Genomic DNA, 24,668 nt, shown 5'->3' with positions numbered 1-24,668 from the left:
GAAAGAGAAGAAAAAAGCAAATGTGGTTAAAAAATAAAATATGAGGAATCTGGGTGAAGGGGATACAGAATTTTTAGTTTTATTTTTGTAACTTCTCTGAGAGTCTAAAAGTCATGTCAAAATAAAAAGCTAAAATAAAAATACAAAATGAAAATTCCCCCTCAGCTGCTGTGTTGGGGAATGGACTATAGGGGGCAGAGATGCTAGCAGGGAGACCAAGTGAGAGAATGTTCAGGCCAAAGATCCAGGTGGCTGGGGACATGTCAGGATGCCCTCTCTCCATCAGAAGCCACCCCCTTCCCAGTCCTCGGTCCCCTACCCAAGCTCATACCTGGGGGAGCCAAGCAGATGGAAGGTGAGGGTGGGGCCTCTCAGCTCCTGCAGCAGCTGGGGGAAAAGGTGCATGTGTCAGTGTCTAGAAGACTCCTCCCCTCTCCCTCAAAGAGAGCAGGGAGGTAGTCTCTGCAATCCTCAGGTCCAGAAATAATCAGTCTTGCTAACACCACTTATCCACTGTGTGACCTCAAGCAAGTGACTTAATCTCTCTGCACCTCAGAATACCAACCTTTGACATCATAATACCTACCTGAAAGGCGACCAAAAGGATTAAGTAAAATACAAAAGCGTAAGGGCAAAGTCTGACACATAGTGTTCTGTGAGCCAAGCACCATTTTTCATTCCATTTTCCAGAGGAGGAAAGTGAGGCACAGGAAGATTAGGTCATATGCCTAAGGTCATTGAGCTGCATTCCAACCCAGGCAGTCTGGTCCATGCTCTTAACCCACATATCTCTATAGCGATCCCACTTTATATTTGGGAGACTGAGGCTCAGAGAGAAGCAAAGTCCCTTACCCAAGGTCACACGGTGGCCCTGGATGAGCTCTGGACCTAAGAGAAACTGGGGTAGAGAAGGGAGACCAGTCTGAACTGAGACTGGAGGAAGCTTCTCCAGGACTTCACACACTGACTCAGTTCTCCCCGTCCGTCTGATGAATGACATGTCTGAAGGAGGGGACTGGGTTGTGGGTGCTGGGATGCAGGAGCTTCCCTTGTCTGAGCCTAGAGCCCACACCTGCACTCCATGCTTCCAGAAGGCTTGGAGCCGACACCCGACCAAAGCTGGGAGGAAATCAGTGTCTGTTACACTTGGGTTTAACTTAACCCTCCAACCGGGACACCAGGCCCTACCGTCCTTGCACATACCTACGGCCTCCACTGCTTCAGTCATGTTGATCTCTGGAGTTCGAAGCCCCCGGACTGGGGCCCCCTCTGGGGTCACCAGCTTCAGAGACCCGAGAAGGAGATAGAGAGGGAGCTTTAAGAGCAGTAAGTGAGGCTTAGAAGATTACTGAGGGACCAGATAATAAGTTCAGTGTGAAAAGCAAAGCAAGATGGGCAAAGACCGGAGTTAGTGTTTCTGACAGTTACATGATGTGGGGGTCGGAAATCCGAGATCTAGGAATAGTGAGGGAGAGCCAGAAGGGTCCTTAGCGTCCATCAACACCATCACCTTGTCTTCCTCGACCTGAGTCACTTGTACTGGTCCCTTGTGCTCTGCTTGAGAGGCGGAAGTGCAAGGACCAATTCCACCTCATTCCCCTAAACTCTGCTAGGCATCGTCTGTATCCCCAAGCAAGCAGGCTAAACCCCAGCCATCACAGAGTTCCTCACACCCTCCTTCTCCCCCTCCCCGTCATCCATCTCACCAGTTATATATACCCAACGTTCTCCAGTCCCCTCTTAGTTCAGCCCGCTTCCCAGTTATGCTTCAGGCTAAGCACCGCCCAGCTACCCAGACCCAACGCCGCTAACCTGATAAGCCGCACCCCTCCCAGGACCTGTCCCACTCACCTGCGCTCATCTCGCCCCGCCAGCAGGAGAGCGCGCCGAAGCGCACGGCGTGGAAGAACACCGACTTCGCACACTGCCCGGGGCTCACGCCGATGCACACGGCGGGCAGCTCGGAGCCTGGCCCGGTCAGCAGTGAGAACACGGGCAGAGGCGTGGGTAGCGGGAAGAGCACCTGCTGCGGGCCGCACGGGAAGGGGCGGACTCAGAGGAGGTTTGAGGCGGGGCCTAGGAGGGGCGGGGCCTTGGAAGAGGGTCGGCCTGGGGCTCCCGAAGGAGTTCCGGAGCCCTCAGTCTTGGTAGGTGCCATGTAGAAACTTGAGGGGCTGAGGCCTCAGAGGGCTTAGAAGTTGAAGGGTGTGGTCCCAGAGTGGGCGTGGCTTCCACTAGGGGGCGTGCCGCCTTGGGGACAGAAAGGCCGGTCCCCCAGGGGGCGTGGCCTCCAAGGCACCAAAGTCTTAGAGGCTCCATGAACCTGAATAGGGTCTCCTAAGAGACCTGGCTGGGCACAGGGCCTGAAGAAGAATTAGGACCGGGGCGAAGGGCGGGGCTTAAAGACCCGGAGGGCCTCAGAAGGAGGAGCCTCCAGGTGAGCGGGCTCTCGGGGTGATTGGGAAGAGACCTCGGGTGGAAGCCCGACTTCAAAGAGCTCTCAGCAGAAGAGTGGAAGGCCCCCGCCACAGAACCTGACAAAGTCCCCAGTGCTTACAGGCCCCCTACCCGGAGAAGCAGGAACTTGTTCACGGGCTGCTGCCACTGAAGCAGGACCACGGATGTCTCCAATGCCCCACACAGGAACGGGCCCCCGGAGCTAGCGCCCTCCGCTGTGGAGGTGGGGAAGGATGGGTTAGGGACAATCCTGTCTCCCCTGCCCCGCGCCCCCAAAGGCCACACATCTTTCCCCGGGCTCTGGACACCCTGCCTTAAATCGCAACCCTCTTCAGTGGCTAGAGTCCAAGTCATGCCCCTGGCCCCGCTCCCCTCTGCATAACCACGAGATTCTCTCTCCCCCACACAGCACGCCCGGCAACCTTTGGTATCCCGGAACTTAGTGGAGACCATGTTCTTCCTGCAGAACCAGGTAGGCGTGAGTGGGGGTGGGGGTGGGGGTGGGGGTGCGGGGTAGGAATCAGATATTAGAGGGGTCTGTGGTTCCACTGGGGTCTCGTACCTTGCTAGGAGCCGGTGGGGACTGATGTGAGCAATGGGGCTTCCTGCTCTGGCCTCTTTCCCTTCCAGCAGGCCCAGGATCCTATGAGAATACAGGTGGGGGGACTTTCGTGCAGGGTGTGTGTATTTAGGGGAAGCAGGAAGTTATAGGGCACTGCACACTCCCAGCTTTCCCCATCCCTTCCCTGGGCCCCATACCTTTGAAATGCCCAAGCCTTTAAATCTCAAGCACCTGTATTTCTTGGCTTCTCACTTAACATATTTTAAATGCCCACGGGAGGCCAGGCAGTGTGCTTGGCTCTGGTGAACAATGGTGCCTAAAATAAGTACGTTCCTAACCCTAGTGGTGCCTGTAGTCACATGAGAATCTATGGACACTTAACCAGTCAGTTAAAGTTACACATATTACAAAACTTTAAGAAGAAACATACCTAGAGATTCTGTAAAAGTTTCTCATCCCGGATGTGATATTAATGAGCTCACAAATCCTATCTGGCTTGGTGTTTCCTCACAAATGAGAAATTCTTTTACACAATACGTTTGTAAAACAATGACACAAAATTTTAACCTACAGCTCGCTCACTCTAGTTTAGTAAAGTGTGGGATAAGGACTGTCATATGACCATCAAAGAAATGTAAAGACTAACTCATTGTAGGAATGAGCTCAAAACTGACTTGAGAGGTGGCAGTATTGTGAGCCCCATTTTATAGATGGGGAAACAGAGGCTTGGGAAGCCAAAGTCTCTTGCCCCAAATCCTAAATTTAAAACGTGGCTAGGATTTGAATTGTGGGCTGTGTGGAAAGGGATCCGAAGTGTTTTTTCCAGCTGTGCCCAGCTAGCTCCCACACCCAGACACTTGACTCCTTAAGAACTGACCCACCACTTCAACCCATCCCAACCAACACACAGCCAGACCTGAGAGAGACATGAGGACATTGTTGATGGAGTACACCCGGGTAGTCCGGCTAGAAAGAGCTGCAGAGCATGGAGGAGACAGCTCCTGTAAGACCCCAGCACCTCCCAATTCCAGCCTCCCACCCTTGGCTCACCCGCGGTGCTGTCTGGCCCTCACCATCTCAAGCGTGGCCCCCTGATCATTTCGGTTCAGAATGAAAATGCCTTCCTCAGCTCCCAGGAGTAAGTGCTGGTCTTGGGGAACACATATGAAGATGCTGGGACCTGCCTCATCATCGAGGACCTCCCAGGACCCCTCATCTGACCCCAAACACGGGTACTCTGTTCCCAGCCCTGACCCTCAATTCTCTACTTGCCTCCAAAACTGACATTTCCAGTCCCTGTTTTCCCAAATCTGAACTCAAACCCTGACCTGTTCCCTGGAGCCGGTCTCATTCTCCCCAGCCGCTGACCTCCCACGTTCTGCTGGTTCTGCCATCTCTGACCCACAAATCCTTACCCTCTGTCTCCTCAATTCTGACCTCAACACTAAACATGCCTCCCGTAATAGCCCTCTAAATTCTATCCCCCCTTCTCACCAGTCTGGTCCCTAAATTATACTCCTATCTCAACACTGATCCTCAAATTCAGATGCCCTGACGGATAGCTTTTTCTGTCCAGTGTGACAGAAAGTCAATTCTAATACTGTTTCCTTAACATTTACCCTTCACTGACCTTGTCTCCACATCTTTGATCCCCAAATACTTTCCCTTTCGGCTACATTCTAATCCCTAAGTCTCCTGACCCCAATATGCTGATCTTAGCCTCTCTACCACTAACCTCTAGCTGAGGTAAATGGGGTCCATCTGTCCCTAGGCTTGTACCCCAAACGCTGGCCTTTCTGACTTATCTGACACTCCTGGCCTCCAAACTCTAATTTTCCTGGTTTTCACTCTCAAACTCATCTTCACTCTACCCATCTTTGATACTGAAACCACAACTGTCACCCCTAGCTCTGCCCCCGCCACTGCTCCTCAACTCCCCCCACCCCATTAAGACTCTCCCCTTGTCCCTGCATCTCCACCTCCATTAAGGACCCTCCCCATCCCCATCACATTCTCTGAGAATCTCCTGAATGCTCACCTTTGGTGGAGGGGTGTGTCGAGGCCGCCGTGCTGTGGATCCAGAGAGGGCAGCCATTGAACAACTTTAGGAGAAGGGCACATCATTGGGTGGGCCATAGGGGCAGGGCAGCAGCCCATCCAGCTGATGAGAGGAGGGGACAGGAATTTGCCGTGGTTAAGACTCTGGAGTGCCAAGGTACAAATCCTGCCTCTGCCTCCTCAAAAGTTTATGACCTTCGAAGTCTACTTACCCCGCTGTGCCTCAGGTTCCCCCATTTTTAAATGGGGGACAATATCTATCTCTGTGCTATCTATCTCCATCTGTGAAGGTATACACCATGTAAAGACATGAGGTCAGTGTCTGGCACAGAGGAGTTGCTCAACAAATGTCACCTGTCATCATTATTAGTCTTCGGCCCCGCAACCCCAACCAGGCATCCCCAGCCCCGATCAGCGGTGTGAGTCCTCAGCACAGCTGGCCTCACCTTTCTCTTCATCTATTCCTCCTTGGAGGGCAAAAGCGGGAGCTGGTCATGTTCCCGAGGGCTGGGTTCCACAGTGAAGTTTCTGAGATGGGGTGGGGAAAATCAGCCCCCAAATCACCACCCCCGACCTGCCCTACCCCCACCTATGCCCACCTCCATCCCCATACTGCCTTGTTACCTGAGTGAGCGGTTACGTGGGGGTTTCGGGTGGCTGGGGGAGGCACAAAGTGGGTGGTGCCAGGGGGAGGCACACTGGCACAGCGGACCACTACCCCTGGGCTCAGCTGCCCCTCATCCGCAGTCCCCCCAGGAACCTCGTCCGATGGAGAACGGATCTTGGTTTTTGGAAACAGAGAGGGAGGGTGGGGAAATACATGAGATGATCTCTGAGAGAGGGCACCCTGCAGTCTGCCTCTGCCAGATCTGATGCTGCATCTTGGGGCTGACCCTCCCCACAATATCTGACCACCACTCCAGCCTTCCCCTCTAACCGCCCCCCGAACAACATCAACATACCCCGGCAACTAAAGGGTGAATGCTGGGTACAGCAGGACTTTCCGAGGACCAGCTACTGATGAGTGTTCATCAGGCTAAATATTTTGAGTCCCACCCCTAGGTTCAGGGATGCCCCTTCCACATCCCAGTGGGATCATCATCCTGGTCGTCCCAGACTTCAAGGGAGCTAGAGTCCTATACCCAGCTCTGGAGAGCTCGGTATCCCACCATCTGTGGACCCTGGCCTCCGGGCCCCCAGCCCACCAGCTTTTGCCCAGAACCTTACCTTGGGGAGTAGAGGAGGAGGTATGTCTTCTGCGAGGGAGGGGCTGAAACACACAGATGGGTTAAGTGGGGGAGGAGGTTGTTGGGAGCAAGGACTCGGGTGGGTTAGGGCTGGAAGTCAGCTCAGGAGGACCAGGATGTGACTCTGTCTGGGCTGGAGCTGAGGGTTAAAGGACTAATAACCATGACGATCTTAGTAACAGAAACACTTGGGTATCAGTGTTGACAGTGCATTAGGTCTCTGCATTATCACAGCCACCTAGTAACACAGGTCCTATGAGCTCCTGGGGGTCGGGTTCTCACTTGTTGCCGGGCACGCCGCATGGGAGCCTATTACAGATGAGATGTGTGGAATGGATCTCCCCCAGGCCTGGGTCTGAGGGAGATGGGGGCCTGGGTTGACTCCTGGGGTTGAGGTTGAGTTCTGGGAATGAGGGTCTGGAAGGGGCATAATTCCCAGGGGCTGAGGATCAGTGTGAGTTTGGGTGAGAAATGAAGAAAAATGAGGGCCAGTGGTTGAGGTTTATGGCTGCAGTTGAGGTCTGGGGGTTGGAGCAACATCTAGGAGGAGCTGGGGACTAGGATGTGGCAGGGGCTCCAGGGTTGAGTTGTGGTGAGGTTAGGGGTCAAGGGTTGGTGGGGAGGAACGTGGTGGCTGGTCTCTACCAAGAGAGATGTTGGGATTTCTTCCCTGCTGGTGATTGTTTCCGCAAGCAGTATGAGGACCAGCTTAGCTGAGACACCCACAGCTGGCCCTTCTCTCCCACTTCAAATGCCTTATGCTTAGAGCAAGCCCCTTAGTCCCCAAATCCTCCTCCCAAGGCCGCTGGTGGAGAGGTGACCATGTGCTGTAGAAATAATATCTGTGCTGCATCCCTGAAGTTGTACTGGATCGTTGAATTTGTGGGGGGGTCAGTAGGCATCCAGGAATTCGGCCCTCCTCCCCTCACCACAGAAAACCAAGATGACAGCAGAGGCTAAAATCACGTTTATTGGGAGACACAGGCATGTCATGACCACTATATTGTGTCCACTGGGGAGGGGATGGGGTGCAGAGACTGATTCCTAGCATCCACTCCGAACCCCAGGGACTCATTTCTGGATATAGAGGTTGCTGGGGACAGTAGATCATCTGCTGGGCGTGTCTCCACTACCACAGGCCTGGGGAAGGAAGAGAAAAATCTGTTTACTCATTCATTTGTTCATTCATTCATTCATTCATTCATTCATTCATTCTTACATACATTCACAAAGAGTCTACAGAGGGTGTGCCAGCACAATGCTCGGCTTCAGCAGTGCGAGACCAGGCAGGGCTCCTACTGTCGAGGAGCTCAGTCTGGAGCTGCAGCCCGACATGAATCAGTGAATGACGTGAGTGCTGTGTACTAGGATGTGGCAGGGGCTCCAGGGTTGAGTTGGGGTGAGGTTAGGGGTGAAGGGTTGGTGGGGAGGAGAGTGGGGGCTGGTGTGGGAGGGTCAGGGTTAGGGTGAAGGTAGGTGTGGGTACTGAGTGTCCAGCCAGGGGTCACGGCTGAGTGGTGGAAGGAAAGCAGGGGCTGAGGTTGGGGTCATGGATGGTGGGGCTGGGTGGGGTCTGAGGCGCTCTCTCACATGTCCACGTTACCGTAGTCATTTTCGGACTCTGACAGGTTTCCTGAGGAGGGACAGGCATGAGCCTCGGGCGGTCCCCATACCTATCCCAGCCCCCCTCCCACGCTGAGGGTCCCTGACCTAGGACTGCTGCTCTTGAAGCCTCCAGGTGGTTGTAAGCGAGCCTGTGGGATAGGAAAGAGTCAGCAGTGGCCCAGGGGGAGGGGAGGGCGGTGGGGCAGTAGGGAGGCGTCTCACCGTGTCAGCTGTGGGTCTGGACTACATGCCTCGAGGCTTCCTGAACTCCATGTGCCGCCATGGGGGTTGGGGTGGGGTGGTATGCAGGTGACACACAGTGCGCTGGGGACATGGATTCGGGAATAGGAAGAATAGAACTGGGGTGGGGGAGTGGTCTGCAGCCAGGATCTTAGGACTGGAGTTGTCCCTTCAGAGGAGGGATCCTGGTTTACAGGGGTCTCATTTTGGGGTCAAGATTTGTGATCAGGGAGATGGGGGCTCAACATGGTTATAGAGTGTTTGTTTTTAGATTCCACTTGGGTATCTGGGATCAGAACAAAGTTTCTGAGGTCTCTGGGAGTCCTGGTGGTTATAGGAAATCTTATGGGGTCCGTGTGCAGAGCGGAGTGGTAGGGGTCTCTAGAATCATTTTGTAGATGAGGTTCTCTGGGGCCTCTTGTGGGATCAGATGGTAATGGGGGGCCTCTGAGGGTATGTTTAGAAGCGAGGAGGGTCTCTGGGGTCTCTGGCAATCTGATGAGGGGGTTACAAGTGTCTCCAAAGCTTAAGGATTCTCTACTGACGACAGCAGTCCGCATCTGGGATCCCCACAGAGCTGGATCGATGGGTGGATCGGATCCGCCGAGGGATGGCGGGGGGTAGCTGGGCAGAGCGGCAGCCGCATCAGGCCCACCGGCCTCCAGCAGCCCAGTCTGGAGCCCTCGGCTCTCCCGTAACCTCTGTGCCCCCAGCTCTGTGCCAAGCCCCCCATGCTCCCTGGCTTTTCTCCTTCTCAGAGAGGCAACAAGGGGACACCCCAGGCAGGGGAGCAGCCTGAGCAAAGGTGGGGACCGTCCAGTGCTTTTGTCATCCAAGCAAGGCCCACTCACCTCAGGCTCCTCATCTTCAATCTCGCCAACAGCTGCCCCCTTCCCTGGGTTCCTCAGTTTGTCAAGAAGCTCTAGGATCAGGCCTCTGTTTAGCCCGGGCTGGGACACCAGTTGATGCTGGGGGTGGGAGGAGGAGGCGGTCAGCAGACAGAGGGCTGGGCTGCAGGGAGAGGGCTGGCACAGGGGCTTGAGAAACCATCTAAGGGAATCTGGCGGTGGAGGTGCCAATAGAGGAAGAAGGCGGGGAAGTCTGGGCAGCTGCCACCTGGGGGATTCTCAGGTGTCTGAAGGGATCAGACGAATTTAGAGAAGTTGGAGAATTCCAGAGTTGTCTCGGGGGTCCCCTGGAATTCCAGAGAAACCCCAGGAATGGGTCCTGAAGCCGTTGGCAACTTGTGAGATTTTAGAACTCAGCATACCTTGGGGGAAAGGTCTGGGGTACAATTTGGAGGGTCTTGGAAGGCGGAGCCCTGGGGATTTCAGAGGGAGCAGGGACTTTGAAAGGGCCATAGGCGTTCTGTGGAATAAAATCATCAGTGTTCTAGGGAGCTGAGGGAGGCCCTGGTGGGATCTCACAGGGGGTGAGTTTGGGAAGGCTGCTCAGGGAGGGGAGGTTTACACTGAGCATCTTGGTGGTGCCAGGTCGTTTCTTGGCGCTCTTGTTGAGGGCGACTTTGACGAAGATGTGGAAGGCAGCCGACCTTGGGAAGAAAAAGGCAAGTACTGGGGGAGGGTACACTTCAAGTGTTAGAGCGCATGCTTAGCATGCAGGAGGCCCTAGGTTCAACCCCCTCCTCTAAAAGTAAATAAATAAATAAATAAATAAATAAATAAATAAATAAATAAATAAATAACCCCCCCAAAAGGCAAGTTCTGGGATGAGGGGACCAGAGACCCTCCCATCAGACCATCAGCCCTGACTCTGCCCTCTGTCCCCCGCCTTCCCATGACTCTCTCCTAACATTTGCCTTTTTCCTTTAGCCGAGGAGGCTGATAGCCACTCTTGTTCATGAGGAAGAGAACTCTAGAAAGCAAGGACAGAACATGGGATTCAGACTTCCCAGTGGAGGTCAGAACTCATGATGTGAGGGACCCCAGATGGCACTGAGGTCAGCAGAGAGCAGTGAGGGACAGGAGGAGAATGAGGGGTAGATTTTACGATGCATAGGACGCCACTTCCAGGGGATGCTGCTCATCATGTTACAGAGTTCCAGAATTCTCAGGGGAGCCTCAAGGCAGGACTTCCTGCATTGGGGGCTCCTGGTGTGGACTGGAGAAAATGCTTTCTGGGTTGAGGTTCTCGGGTTGGGCTCGAAGGGAGAGGGATCACCTGTAGGGGGGTCTTGATGTGGGGAAGCAGGCGGGGGGTGGTGTTCAGGGTCAGAGTCGAGTGGGATCTCTGGGACCAGGTGGACCTGACACACCTGCCTACCTGAGAGTGTGAACGTCAAAGAGGGTTGGCTGTAGCTCGGCTAATTCAATGGCTGTGATGCCCAGTGACCAGATATCACACAGCTCGTTGTATCCCCCCTTCAGGGCCACGGCCGCCACTTCCGCAGCCATCCTAGAAGCAGAGACCCTCAGAGAGCCAGGGGTGACATGATGAAGGGGAGGGGAGACCCCTAGGTAGGGGGTGGGGGGACTGGAGAGAGACAGGGAGCGAGCCGGAGAATGGGACACAGAGAGACTTGGATGCAGACACATAAAGAGGCAGAGAGACAGAAATAAAGACGGAGAGAGGTAAAGACAGAGAGTCAGAGATAGACTAGAAAACAGAGACAGAGAGAGGCAAAGAGACATGGAGAGCCACAGACTGAAACAGACAGAAAAGACAGCCATGGGCAAATATGGAGAGACAGAAATCAGGATCAAAATCAACAGAAACACTGAGAAAAACACGTGGAGGGGAGACATGCACAGGAAGACCTAGGGAAATGGAAAACTCAAGGGAGAGCCACAGAGTACACAGATCGCTCAACAGAGAAAGGCAGAGGCAGGGCAAAAGCCAGGATGGAGATTCCCAGAGATCCATGGTAGGGAAATCTACTGCCCACCACCACCAAGCCCGCACCACCCCTGGCTGCCAGCCAGGCACCCCTTGCCAGTAGGGTGTCCCAATGAATCAGAGGCATCGAGCCAGTGTGTCCCCGATCTGGGCCGATATACCAAAGTCAGCTGGAGGCAGAGGGAGAGACATACTGACCTAGGGTCCCTGTCCTCTCTGGCTCCCAGCCAGTCCCCCTCCCCACCCCCACCAGCCACACTCACCCAGTCTGACCTCCCCAGGGTCCTTGATGGGGATGTTGGCTCCCTGGGGAAGAGAGGGGGGATCAGAGGCTGTCAGAGACACCCCTCCCTACTGCCAGCCCAACTCTGCCTCTGCTCCCTGGTCACACACCGCCTGAGACCTCCAAATACCACTACCATCTCCCAGAGGCCCCCACCCACCAAGGCTACTTTTCTGCCCCCAGATCACCTTGATGTCCCGGTGTATCTTCTTCTGTGAGTGTAGATAGGCCAGTCCCTGGGGAGGAGGGTGGAGAGGGGGGCTGTGAGTGTTCTGGGGGTGTGAGCAGGGCCCTGCACCCACCCAAACCCACCAAGCATCGCCTCACCTGGAGCACTTCCCTGCAGACATAGCTGATCTGGAGCTCTGACAGGGGGCCTGTGACTGCAAAGGTCACCCCGGCATGGTGTCAGATGGGGACCAGGAAACCTGGCCCCAGGAGCCCCTGGCTGCCACCCACACCAGGTACCACATGGGGAGGGGGTAACATGAGGGGACAAGGAATGGTCAGCAAAAGAGAGAGGCAGCGATACAGGGAACCAGAGGCCAGAGGGAGATTGATTCATTCAACCGACTACACATTTACTGTGTGCCAGGTGCCGTGGTAGGCAATGGGGACACACCTGTGGACATAAAGACAGAGATCCCCACCATCGTGGAGAGAATATTCCAGTGGGGGATACGGACAGTAGACAAGAGAAATAGGAGAAAGAAACCGTATGTGAGATGCGAATAAATAGAAAAAACAAAAGCAAGAAAAGACAACAGGAAATACGTGTAGGAAGGGGTATGACGTTTCATACTGGGTGATCAGTGAAGGCAACTCTGAGAAGGTGACGGGGTTGAGGATGGGAGCATTCCCACTCAACGTGAACAAGATGAGCAAGTGCAAAGGCCCGGAGGTAGGAAAGTGCCTGGTGGGCCTGGAAAGTGGCAAAGTGGGTGGAGTGGAGAGAAGGTGGGTCAGCCTGGGGTGGTTGTGGGCGTCAGCCTCGAGTGCTGTGATGCGAAATTTGGGCTTATTGTTGGAGGGAAATGGAAGGCTTGGGAGGGCTCTGAGCAGGAGGTGATGTGACTTTGTTAAAATGAGGAAAGTCAGAGGGAGACAGAGACAGGGACAGAAAATCAGAAACAGATTCAAACTGAGGCAGACAAAGAGCGAGCTGGGCAGAGACCAAGAAGTGGGAAAACAGACACATTGAGAAACAGAGATTCAGAGGGGACAATATAGACACAGACAGAGAGGGCACAGAGCAGGTCTGACAGCTGGTGATGTGAGTCACTTCCTCTCTGTGGCCCTCAGATTCCCCGCCTAGGACTTCCTAATGAAGTCCTTCCTTTCCTGAGCTTTGTGGAGACAAGGAGATGGTCAGAGACAGAGGTGCACATCCGAAATCCAGAAGTGACCATCACCTTGTCTTCCTCGACCTGAGTCACTTGTACTGGTCCCTTGTGCTCTGCTTGAGAGGCGGAAGTGCAAGGACCAATTCCACCTCATTCCCCTAAACTCTGCTAGGCATCGTCTGTATCCCCAGGCAAGCAGGCTAAACCCCAGCCATCACAGAGTTGCTCACACCCTCCTTCTCCCCCTCCCCGTCATCCATCTCACCAGTTATATATACCCAACGTTCTCCAGTCCCCTCTTAGTTCAGCCCGCTTCCCAGTTACGCTTCAGGCTAAGCACCGCCCAGCTACCCAGACCCAACGCCGCTAACCTGATAAGCCGCACCCCTCCCAGGACCTGTCCCACTCACCTGCGCTCATCTCGCCCCGCCAGCAGGAGAGCGCGCCGAAGCGCACGGTGTGGAAGAACACCGACTTCGCCGGCTGCCCGGGGCTCACGCCGATGCACACGGCGGGCAGCTCGGAGCCTGGCCCGGTCAGCAGTGAGAACACGGGCAGAGGCGTGTGTAGCGGGAAGAGCACCTGCTGCGGGCCGCACGGGAAGGGGCGGACTCAGAGGAGGTTTGAGGCGGGGCCTGGGAGGGGCGGGGCCTTGGAAGAGAGTCGGCCTGGGGCTCCCGAAGGAGTTCCGGAGCCCTCAGTCTTGGGAGGTGCCATGTAGAAACTTGAGGGGCTGAGGCCTCAGAGGGCATAGAAGTTGACGGGTGTGGTCTCAGAGTGGGCGTGGCTTCCACTAGGGGGCGTGCCGCCTTGGGGACAGAAAGGCCGGGCCCCCAGGGGGCGTGGCCTCCAAGGCAGCAAAGTCTTAGAGGCTCCAAGAACCTGAATAGCGTCTCCTAAGAGACCTGGCGGGGCACAGGGCCTGAAGAAGAATTAGGCCCGGGGCGAAGGGCGGGGCTTAAAGAACCGGAGGGCCTCAGAAGGAGGAGCCTTCAGGTGAGCGGGCTCTCCGGGTGATTGGGAAGAGACCTCGGGTGGAAGCCCGACTTCAAAGAGCTCTCAGCAGAAGAGTGGAAGGCCCCCGCCACAGAACCTGACAAAGTCCCCAGTGCTTACAGGCCCCCTACCCGGAGAAGCAGGAACTTGTTCATGGGCTGCTGCCACTGAAGCAGGACCACGGATGTCTCCAATGCCCCACACAGGAACGGGCCCCCGGAGCTAGCGCCCTCCGCTGTGGAGGTGGGGAAGGATGGGTTAGGGTCAATCCTGTCTCCCCTGCCCCGCGCCCCCAAAGGCCACACATCTTTCCCCGGGCTCTGGACACCCTGCCTTAAATCGCAACCCTCTTCAGTGGCTAGAGTCCAAGTCATGCCCCTGGCCCCGCTCCCCTCTGCATATCCACGAGATTCTCTCTCCCCCACACAGCACGCCCGGCAACCTTTGGTATCCCGGAACTTAGTGGAGACCATGTTCTTCCTGCAGAACCAGGTAGGCGTGAGTGGGGGTGGGGGTGGGGGTGGGGGTGCGGGGTAGGAATCAGATATTAGAGGGGTCTGTGGTTCCACTGGGGTCTCGTACCTTGCTAGGAGCCGGTGGGGACTGATGTGAGCAATGGGGCTTCCTGCTCTGGCCTCTTTCCATTCCAGCAGGCCCAGGATGCTATGAGAATACAGGTGGGGGGTCTTTCCTGCAGGGTGTGTGTATTTAGGGGAAGCAGGAAGTTATAGGGCACTGCACACTCCCAGCTTTCCCCATCCCTTCCCTGGGCCCCATCCCTTTGAAATGCCCAAGCCTTTAAATCTCAAGCACCTGTATTTCTTGGCTTCTCACTTAACATATTTTAAATGCCCACGGGAGGCCAGGCAGTGTGCTTGGCTCTGGTGAACAATGGTGCCTAAAATAAGTACGTTTCTAACCCTAGTGGTGCCTGTAGTCACATGAGAATCTATGGACACTTAACCAGTCAGTTAAAGTTACACATATTACAAAACTTTAAGAAGAAACATACCTAGAGATTCTGTAAAAGTTTCTCATCCCTGATGTGATATTAATGAGCTCACAAATCCTATCTGGCTTGGTGTTCCCTCACAAATGAGAAATTATTTTACACAAAGCTTTTGTAAAACAATGACACAAAATTTTAACCTTCAGCTCGCTCACTCTAGTTTAGTAAAATATGGGATAAGGAATGTCATATGACCATCAAAGAAATGTAAAGACTAACTCATTGTAGGAATACCTCAAAACTGACTTGAGAGGTGGCAGTATTGTGAGCCCCATTTTACAGATGGGGAAACAGAGGCTTGGGAAGCCAAAGTCTCTTGCCCCAAGTCCTTAATTTAAAACGTGGCTAGGATTTGAATTGTGGGCTCTTTGGAAGGGGATCCTAAGTGTTTTTTCCAGCTGTGCCCAGCTAGCTCCCATCCCGTGACACTTGACTCCTTAAGTTGTGAACCCCCCACTCCAACACATCCCAACCAACCCACAGCCAGACCTGAGAGAGACATGAGGACATTGTTGATGGAGTACACCCGGGTAGTCCGGCTAGAAAGAGCTGCAGAGCATGGAGGAGACAGCTCCTGTAAGACCCCAGCACCTCCCAATTCCAGCCTCCCACCCTTGGCTCACCCGCGGTGCTGCCTGGCCCTCACCATCTCCAGCGTGGCCCCCTGATCATTTCGGTTCAGAATGAAAATGCCTTCCTCAGCTCCCAGGAGTAAGTGCTGGTCTTGGGGAACAGATATGAAGATGCTGGGACCTGCCTCATCATCGAGGACCTCCCAGGACCCCTCATCTGACCCCAAACACGGGTACTCTGTTCCCAGCCCTGACCCTCAATTCTCTACTTGCCTCCAACACTGACATTTCCAGTCCCTGTTTTCCCAAATCTGAACTCAAATCCTGACCTGTTCCCTGGAGCCTGTCACATTCTCCCCAGACTCTGACCTCCCACGTTCTGCTGGTTCTGCCATCTCTGACCCACAAATCCTTACCCTCTGTCTCCTCAATTCTGACCTCAACACTAAACATGCCTCCCGTAATAGCCCTCTAAATTCTATCCCCCCTTCTCACCAGTCTGGTCCCTAAATTATACTCCTATCTCAACACTGATCCTCAAATTCAGATGCCCTGATGGATAGCTTTTTCTGTCCAGTGTGACAGAAAGTCAATTCTAATACTGTTTCCTTAACATTTACCCTTCACTGACCTTGTCTCCACATCTTTGATCCCCAAATACTTTCCCTTTCGGCTACATTCTAATCCCTAAGTCTCCCAACCCCAATATGCTGATCTTAGCCTCTCTACCACTAACCTCCAACTGAGGTAAATGGGGTCCATCTGTCCCTAGGCTTGTACCCCGAACGCTGGCCTTTCTGCCTTATCTGACACTCCTGGCCTCCAAACTCTAATTTTTCTGATTTTCACTCTCAAACTCATATTCACTCTACCCATCTTTGATCCTTAAACCCCAACTGTAACCCCTAGCTCTGCCCCCGCCACTGCTCCTCAACTCCCCCCCCCATTAAGACCCTCCCCTTGTCCCTGCATCTCCACCTCCATTAAGGACCCTCCCCATCCCCATCACATTCTCTGAGAATCTCCTGAATGCTCACCTTTGTTGGAGGGGTGTTTCGAGGCTGCCGTGCTGTGGATCCAGAGAGGGCAGCCATTGAACAACTTTAGGAGAAGGGCACATCCCTGGGTTGGCCATAGGGGCAGGGCAGCTGCCCATCCAGCAGAAGAGAGGAGGGGACAGGAAGTTGCCGTGGTTAAGACTCTGGAGTGCCAAGGTTCAAATCCTGCCTCTGCCTCCTCAAAGGTTTATGACCTTCGAAATCTACTTACCCCGCTGTGCCTCAGTTTCCCCCATTTTTAAATGGGGGACAATATCTATCTCTGTGCTATCTATCTCCATCTGTGAAGGCATATATCATGTAATGACATGAGGTCAGTGTCTGGCACAGAGGAGTTGCTCAACAAATGTCACCTGTCATCATTATTAGTCTTCGGCCCCGCAACCCCAACCAGGCATCCCCAGCCCCGATCAGCGGTGTGAGTCCTCAGCACAGCTGGCCTCACCTTTCTCTTCATCTATTCCTCCTTGGAGGGCAAAAGCGGGAGCTGGTCATGTTCCCGAGGGCTGGGTTCCACAGTGAAGATTCTGAGTTTGGGTGGGGAAAATCAGCTCCCAAAGCACCCCCCCCGACCTGCCCTACCCCCACCTATGCCCACCTCCATCCCCAGACTGCCTTGTTACCTGAGTGAGCGGTTACGTGGCGGTTTCGGGTGGGTGGGGGAGGCACAATGTGGGTGGTGCCAGGGGGAGGCACACTGGCACAGCGGACCAATACCACTGGGCTCAGCTGCCCCTCATCCGCAGTCCCCCCAGGACCCTCGTCCGATGGAGAACGGATCTTGGTTTTTGGAAACAGAGAGGGAGGGTGGGGAAATACATGAGATGATCTCTGAGAGAGGGCACCCTGCAGTCTGCCTCTGCCAGATCTGATGCTGCATCTTGGGTCTGACCCTCCCCACAATATCCGACCACCACTGCAGCCTTCCCCTCGAACCGCCCCCCGAACAACATCAACATACCCCGGCAACCAGAGGGTGAATGCTGGGTACAGCAGGACTTTCCGAGGACCAGCTACTGATGAGTGTTCATCAGGCTAAATATTTTGAGTCCCACCCCTAGGTTCAGGGATGCCCCTTCCACATCCCAGTGGGATCATCATCCTGGTCGTCCCAGACTTCAAGGGAACTAGTGTCCTAGACTCCAGCCCTGGAGAGCTTGGTATCCCACCATCTGTGGACCCTGGCCTCCTGGCCCCCAGCCCACCAGCTTTTGCCCAGAACCTTACCTTGGGGAGTAGAGGAGGAGGTATGTCTTCTGCGAGGGAGGGGCTGAAACACACAGATGGGTTAAGTGGGCGAGGAGGGTGTTGGGAGCAAGGACTCGGGTGGGTTAGGGCTGGAAGTCAGCTCAGGAGGACCAGGATGTGACTCTGTCTGGGCTGGAGCTGAGGGTTAAAGGACTAATAACCATGACGATCTTAGTAACAGAAACACTTGGGTATCAGTGTTGACAGTGCATTAGGTCTCTGCATTATCACAGCCACCTAGTAACACAGGTCCTATGAGCTCCTGGGGGTCGGGTTCTCACTTGTTGCCGGGCACGCCGCATGGGAGCCTATTACAGATGAGATGTGTGGAATGGATCTCCCCCAGGCCTGGGTCTGAGGGAGATGGGGGCCTGGGTTGACTCCTGGGGTTGAGGTTGAGTTCTGGGAATGAGGGTCTGGAAGGGGCATAATTCCCAGGGGCTGAGGATCAGTGTGAGTTTGGGTGAGAAATGAAGAAAAATGAGGGCCAGTGGTTGAGGTTTATGGCTGCAGTTGAGGTCTGGGGGTTGGAGCAACATCTAGGAGGAGCTGGGGACTAGGATGTGGCAGGGGCTCCAGGGTTGAGTTGTGGTGAGGTTAGGGGTCAAGGGTTGGTGGGGAGGAACGTGGTGGCTGGTCTCTACCAAGAGAGATGTTGGGATTTCTTCCCTGCTGGTGATTGTTTCCGCAAGCAGTATGAGGACCAGCTTAGCTGAGACACCCACAGCTGGCCCTTCTCTCCCACTTCAAATGCCTTATGCTTAGAGCAAGCCCCTTAGTCCCCAAATCCTCCTCCCAAGGCCGCTGGTGGAGAGGTGACCATGTGCTGTAGAAATAATATCTGTGCTGCATCCCTGAAGTTGTACTGGATCGTTGAATTTGTGGGGGGGTCAGTAGGCATCCAGGAATTCGGCCCTCCTCCCCTCACCACAGAAAACCAAGATGACAGCAGAGGCTAAAATCACGTTTATTGGGAGACACAGGCATGTCATGACCACTATATTGTGTCCACTGGGGAGGGGATGGGGTGCAGAGACTGATTCCTAGCATCCACTCCGAACCCCAGGGACTCATTTCTGGATATAGAGGTTGCTGGGGGCAGTAGATCATCTGCTGGGCGTGTCTCCACTACCACAGGCCTGGGGAAGGAAGAGAAAAATCTGTTTACTCATTCATTTGTTCATTCATTCATTCATTCATTCATTCATTCTTACATACATTCACAAAGAGTCTACAGAGGGTGTGCCAGCACAATGCTCGGCTTCAGCAGTGCGAGACCAGGCAGGGCTCCTACTGTCGAGGAGCTCAGTCTGGAGCTGCAGCCCGACATGAATCAGTGAATGACGTGAGTGCTGTGTACTAGGATGTGGCAGGGGCTCCAGGGTTGAGTTGGGGTGAGGTTAGGGGTGAAGGGTTGGTGGGGAGGAGAGTGGGGGCTGGTGTGGGAGGGTCAGGGTTAGGGTGAAGGTAGGTGTGGGTACTGAGTGTCCAGCCAGGGGTCACGGCTGAGTGGTGGAAGGAAAGCAGGGGCTGAGGTTGGGGTCATGGATGGTGGGGCTGGGTGGGGTCTGAGGCGCTCTCTCACATGTCCACGTTACCGTAGTCATTTTCGGACTCTGACAGGTTTCCTGAGGAGGGACAGGCATGAGCCTCGGGCGGTCCCCATACCTATCCCAGCCCCCCTCCCACGCTGAGGGTCCCTGACCTAGGACTGCTGCTCTTGAAGCCTCCAGGTGGTTGTAAGCGAGCCTGTGGGATAGGAAAGAGTCAGCAGTGGCCCAGGGGGAGGGGAGGGCGGCGGGGCAGTAGGGAGGCGTCTCACCGTGTCAGCTGTGGGTCTGGACTACATGCCTCGAGGCTTCCTGAACTCCATGTGCCGCCATGGGGGTTGGGGTGGGGTGGTATGCAGGTGACACACAGTGCGCTGGGGACATGGATTCGGGAATAGGAAGAATAGAACTGGGGTGGGGGAGTGGTCTGCAGCCAGGATCTTAGGACTGGAGTTGTCCCTTCAGAGGAGGGATCCTGGTTTACAGGGGTCTCATTTTGGGGTCAAGATTTGTGATCAGGGAGATGGGGGCTCAACATGGTTATAGAGTGTTTGTTTTTAGATTCCACTTGGGTATCTGGGATCAGAACAAAGTTTCTGAGGTCTCTGGGAGTCCTGGTGGTTATAGGAAATCTTATGGGGTCCGTGTGCAGAGCGGAGTGGTAGGGGTCTCTAGAATCATTTTGTAGATGAGGTTCTCTGGGGCCTCTTGTGGGATCAGATGGTAATGGGGGGCCTCTGAGGGTATGTTTAGAAGCGAGGAGGGTCTCTGGGGTCTCTGGCAATCTGATGAGGGGGTTACAAGTGTCTCCAAAGCTTAAGGATTCTCTACTGACGACAGCAGTCCGCATCTGGGATCCCCACAGAGCTGGATCGATGGGTGGATCGGATCCGCCGAGGGATGGCGGGGGGTAGCTGGGCAGAGCGGCAGCCGCATCAGGCCCACCGGCCTCCAGCAGCCCAGTCTGGAGCCCTCGGCTCTCCCGTAACCTCTGTGCCCCCAGCTCTGTGCCAAGCCCCCCATGCTCCCTGGCTTTTCTCCTTCTCAGAGAGGCAACAAGGGGACACCCCAGGCAGGGGAGCAGCCTGAGCAAAGGTGGGGACCGTCCAGTGCTTTTGTCATCCAAGCAAGGCCCACTCACCTCAGGCTCCTCATCTTCAATCTCGCCAACAGCTGCCCCCTTCCCTGGGTTCCTCAGTTTGTCAAGAAGCTCTAGGATCAGGCCTCTGTTTAGCCCGGGCTGGGACACCAGTTGATGCTGGGGGTGGGAGGAGGAGGCGGTCAGCAGACAGAGGGCTGGGCTGCAGGGAGAGGGCTGGCACAGGGGCTTGAGAAACCATCTAAGGGAATCTGGCGGTGGAGGTGCCAATAGAGGAAGAAGGCGGGGAAGTCTGGGCAGCTGCCACCTGGGGGATTCTCAGGTGTCTGAAGGGATCAGACGAATTTAGAGAAGTTGGAGAATTCCAGAGTTGTCTCGGGGGTCCCCTGGAATTCCAGAGAAACCCCAGGAATGGGTCCTGAAGCCGTTGGCAACTTGTGAGATTTTAGAACTCAGCATATCTTGGGGGAAAGGTCTGGGGTACAATTTGGAGGGTCTTGGAAGGCGGAGCCCTGGGGATTTCAGAGGGAGCAGGGACTTTGAAAGGGCCATAGGCGTTCTGTGGAATAAAATCATCAGTGTTCTAGGGAGCTGAGGGAGGCCCTGGTGGGATCTCACAGGGGGTGAGTTTGGGAAGGCTGCTCAGGGAGGGGAGGTTTACACTGAGCATCTTGGTGGTGCCAGGTCGTTTCTTGGCGCTCTTGTTGAGGGCGACTTTGACGAAGATGTGGAAGGCAGCCGACCTTGGGAAGAAAAAGGCAAGTACTGGGGGAGGGTACAGTTCAAGTGTTAGAGCGCATGCTTAGCATGCAGGAGGCCCTAGGTTCAACCCCCTCCTCTAAAAGTAAATAAATAAATAAATAAATAAATAAATAAATAAATAAATAAATAACCCCCCCAAAAGGCAAGTTCTGGGATGAGGGGACCAGAGACCCTCCCATCAGACCATCAGCCCTGACTCTGCCCTCTGTCCCCCGCCTTCCCATGACTCTCTCCTAACATTTGCCTTTTTCCTTTAGCCGAGGAGGCTGATAGCCACTCTTGTTCATGAGGAAGAGAACTCTAGAAAGCAAGGACAGAACATGGGATTCAGACTTCCCAGTGGAGGTCAGATCTCATGATGTGAGGGACCCCAGATGGCACTGAGGTCAGCAGAGAGCAGTGAGGGACAGGAGGAGAATGAGGGGTAGATTTTACGATGCATAGGACGCCACTTCCAGGGGATGCTGCTCATCATGTTACAGAGTTCCAGAATTCTCAGGGGAGCCTCAAGGCAGGACTTCCTGCATTGGGGGCTCCTGGTGTGGACTGGAGAAAATGCTTTCTGGGTTGAGGTTCTCGGGTTGGGCTCGAAGGGAGAGGGATCACCTGTAGGGGGGTCTTGATGTGGGGAAGCAGGCGGGGGGTGGTGTTCAGGGTCAGAGTCGAGTGGGATCTCTGGGACCAGGTGGACCTGACACACCTGCCTACCTGAGAGTGTGAACGTCAAAGAGGGTTGGCTGTAGCTCGGCTAATTCAATGGCTGTGATGCCCAGTGACCAGATATCACACAGCTCGTTGTATCCCCCCTTCAGGGCCACGGCCGCCACTTCCGCAGCCATCCTAGAAGCAGAGACCCTCAGAGAGCCAGGGGTGACATGATGAAGGGGAGGGGAGACCCCTAGGTAGGGGGTGGGGGGACTGGAGAGAGACAGGGAGCGAGCCGGAGAATGGGACACAGAGAGACTTGGATGCAGACACATAAAGAGGCAGAGAGACAGAAATAAAGACGGAGAGAGGTAAAGACAGAGAGTCAGAGATAGACTAGAAAACAGAGACAGAGAGAGGCAAAGAGACATGGAGAGCCACAGACTGAAACAGACAGAAAAGACAGCCATGGGCAAATATGGAGAGACAGAAATCAGGATCAAAATCAACAGAAACACTGAGAAAAACACGTGGAGGGGAGACATGCACAGGAAGACCTAGGGAAATGGAAAACTCAAGGGAGAGCCACAGAGTACACAGATCGCTCAACAGAGAAAGGCAGAGGCAGGGCAAAAGCCAGGATGGAGATTCCCAGAGATCCATGGTAGGGAAATCTACTGCCCACCACCACCAAGCCCGCACCACCCCTGGCTGCCAGCCAGGCACCCCTTGCCAGTAGGGTGTCCCAATGAATCAGAGGCATCGAGCCAGTGTGTCCCCGATCTGGGCCGATATACCAAAGTCAGCTGGAGGCAGAGGGAGAGACATACTGACCTAGGGTCCCTGTCCTCTCTGGCTCCCAGCCAGTCCCCCTCCCCACCCCCACCAGCCACACTCACCCAGTCTGACCTCCCCAGGGTCCTTGATGGGGATGTTGGCTCCCTGGGGAAGAGAGGGGGGATCAGAGGCTGTCAGAGACACCCCTCCCTACTGCCAGCCCAACTCTGCCTCTGCTCCCTGGTCACACACCGCCTGAGACCTCCAAATACCACTACCATCTCCCAGAGGCCCCCACCCACCAAGGCTACTTTTCTGCCCCCAGATCACCTTGATGTCCCGGTGTATCTTCTTCTGTGAGTGTAGATAGGCCAGTCCCTGGGGAGGAGGGTGGAGAGGGGGGCTGTGAGTGTTCTGGGGGTGTGAGCAGGGCCCTGCACCCACCCAAACCCACCAAGCATCGCCTCACCTGGAGCACTTCCCTGCAGACATAGCTGATCTGGAGCTCTGACAGGGGGCCTGTGACTGCAAAGGTCACCCCGGCATGGTGTCAGATGGGGACCAGGAAACCTGGCCCCAGGAGCCCCTGGCTGCCACCCACACCAGGTACCACATGGGGAGGGGGTAACATGAGGGGACAAGGAATGGTCAGCAAAAGAGAGAGGCAGCGATACAGGGAACCAGAGGCCAGAGGGAGATTGATTCATTCAACCGACTACACATTTACTGTGTGCCAGGTGCCGTGGTAGGCAATGGGGACACACCTGTGGACATAAAGACAGAGATCCCCACCATCGTGGAGAGAATATTCCAGTGGGGGATACGGACAGTAGACAAGAGAAATAGGAGAAAGAAACCGTATGTGAGATGCGAATAAATAGAAAAAACAAAAGCAAGAAAAGACAACAGGAAATACGTGTAGGAAGGGGTATGACGTTTCATACTGGGTGATCAGTGAAGGCAACTCTGAGAAGGTGACGGGGTTGAGGATGGGAGCATTCCCACTCAACGTGAACAAGATGAGCAAGTGCAAAGGCCCGGAGGTAGGAAAGTGCCTGGTGGGCCTGGAAAGTGGCAAAGTGGGTGGAGTGGAGAGAAGGTGGGTCAGCCTGGGGTGGTTGTGGGCGTCAGCCTCGAGTGCTGTGATGCGAAATTTGGGCTTATTGTTGGAGGGAAATGGAAGGCTTGGGAGGGCTCTGAGCAGGAGGTGATGTGACTTTGTTAAAATGAGGAAAGTCAGAGGGAGACAGAGACAGGGACAGAAAATCAGAAACAGATTCAAACTGAGGCAGACAAAGAGCGAGCTGGGCAGAGACCAAGAAGTGGGAAAACAGACACATTGAGAAACAGAGATTCAGAGGGGACAATATAGACACAGACAGAGAGGGCACAGAGCAGGTCTGACAGCTGGTGATGTGAGTCACTTCCTCTCTGTGGCCCTCAGATTCCCCGCCTAGGACTTCCTAATGAAGTCCTTCCTTTCCTGAGCTTTGTGGAGACAAGGAGATGGTCAGAGACAGAGGTGCACATCCGAAATCCAGAAGTGACCATCACCTTGTCTTCCTCGACCTGAGTCACTTGTACTGGTCCCTTGTGCTCTGCTTGAGAGGCGGAAGTGCAAGGACCAATTCCACCTCATTCCCCTAAACTCTGCTAGGCATCGTCTGTATCCCCAGGCAAGCAGGCTAAACCCCAGCCATCACAGAGTTGCTCACACCCTCCTTCTCCCCCTCCCCGTCATCCATCTCACCAGTTATATATACCCAACGTTCTCCAGTCCCCTCTTAGTTCAGCCCGCTTCCCAGTTACGCTTCAGGCTAAGCACCGCCCAGCTACCCAGACCCAACGCCGCTAACCTGATAAGCCGCACCCCTCCCAGGACCTGTCCCACTCACCTGCGCTCATCTCGCCCCGCCAGCAGGAGAGCGCGCCGAAGCGCACGGTGTGGAAGAACACCGACTTCGCCGGCTGCCCGGGGCTCACGCCGATGCACACGGCGGGCAGCTCGGAGCCTGGCCCGGTCAGCAGTGAGAACACGGGCAGAGGCGTGTGTAGCGGGAAGAGCACCTGCTGCGGGCCGCACGGGAAGGGGCGGACTCAGAGGAGGTTTGAGGCGGGGCCTGGGAGGGGCGGGGCCTTGGAAGAGAGTCGGCCTGGGGCTCCCGAAGGAGTTCCGGAGCCCTCAGTCTTGGGAGGTGCCATGTAGAAACTTGAGGGGCTGAGGCCTCAGAGGGCATAGAAGTTGACGGGTGTGGTCTCAGAGTGGGCGTGGCTTCCACTAGGGGGCGTGCCGCCTTGGGG

General features: G+C 54.8%; 2 protein-coding genes across 2 annotated transcripts; both read right to left on the bottom strand.

Moving 5' to 3' along the window:
- Positions 1-315: 315 nt before the first annotated feature.
- LOC135320870 (mitogen-activated protein kinase kinase kinase kinase 1-like) lies at positions 316-11,873 on the bottom strand. Its single transcript, XM_064483998.1, is given in 28 exon segments — positions 316-391; positions 1,053-1,119; positions 1,204-1,295; positions 1,494-1,554; positions 1,852-2,026; positions 2,569-2,672; positions 2,841-2,917; positions 3,020-3,123; positions 3,931-3,985; positions 4,070-4,169; positions 5,058-5,140; positions 5,498-5,579; positions 5,582-5,605; positions 5,702-5,858; positions 6,305-6,347; positions 7,915-7,943; positions 8,019-8,078; positions 8,152-8,210; positions 8,715-8,793; positions 9,021-9,137; positions 9,640-9,722; positions 9,983-10,044; positions 10,453-10,584; positions 11,123-11,195; positions 11,289-11,331; positions 11,497-11,544; positions 11,636-11,691; positions 11,777-11,873. Coding segments are annotated over 28 exon segments (2,238 nt in total).
- An 8-nt stretch (positions 11,874-11,881) lies between these two features.
- On the bottom strand, positions 11,882-24,272 carry LOC135320869 (mitogen-activated protein kinase kinase kinase kinase 1-like). The gene is given in 26 exon segments (XM_064483997.1): positions 11,882-11,930; positions 12,695-12,764; positions 13,062-13,236; positions 13,779-13,882; positions 14,054-14,127; positions 14,230-14,338; positions 15,146-15,227; positions 15,303-15,379; positions 16,266-16,350; positions 16,732-16,793; positions 16,796-16,813; positions 16,910-17,066; positions 17,502-17,556; positions 19,120-19,148; positions 19,224-19,283; positions 19,357-19,415; positions 19,920-19,998; positions 20,226-20,342; positions 20,845-20,927; positions 21,184-21,245; positions 21,654-21,785; positions 22,324-22,396; positions 22,490-22,532; positions 22,698-22,745; positions 22,837-22,892; positions 24,263-24,272. Coding segments are annotated over 26 exon segments (1,968 nt in total).
- Between the last annotated feature and the right edge of the window lie 396 nt (positions 24,273-24,668).

The sequence above is a fragment of the Camelus dromedarius genome, unplaced genomic scaffold (assembly GCF_036321535.1).
Source record: "Camelus dromedarius isolate mCamDro1 unplaced genomic scaffold, mCamDro1.pat HAP1_SCAFFOLD_167, whole genome shotgun sequence".
Taxonomy (NCBI): Eukaryota; Metazoa; Chordata; class Mammalia; order Artiodactyla; family Camelidae; genus Camelus; species Camelus dromedarius.
Note: the sequence above shows the minus strand (reverse complement) of the source record. Positions and strands in the feature narration are given on the sequence as shown.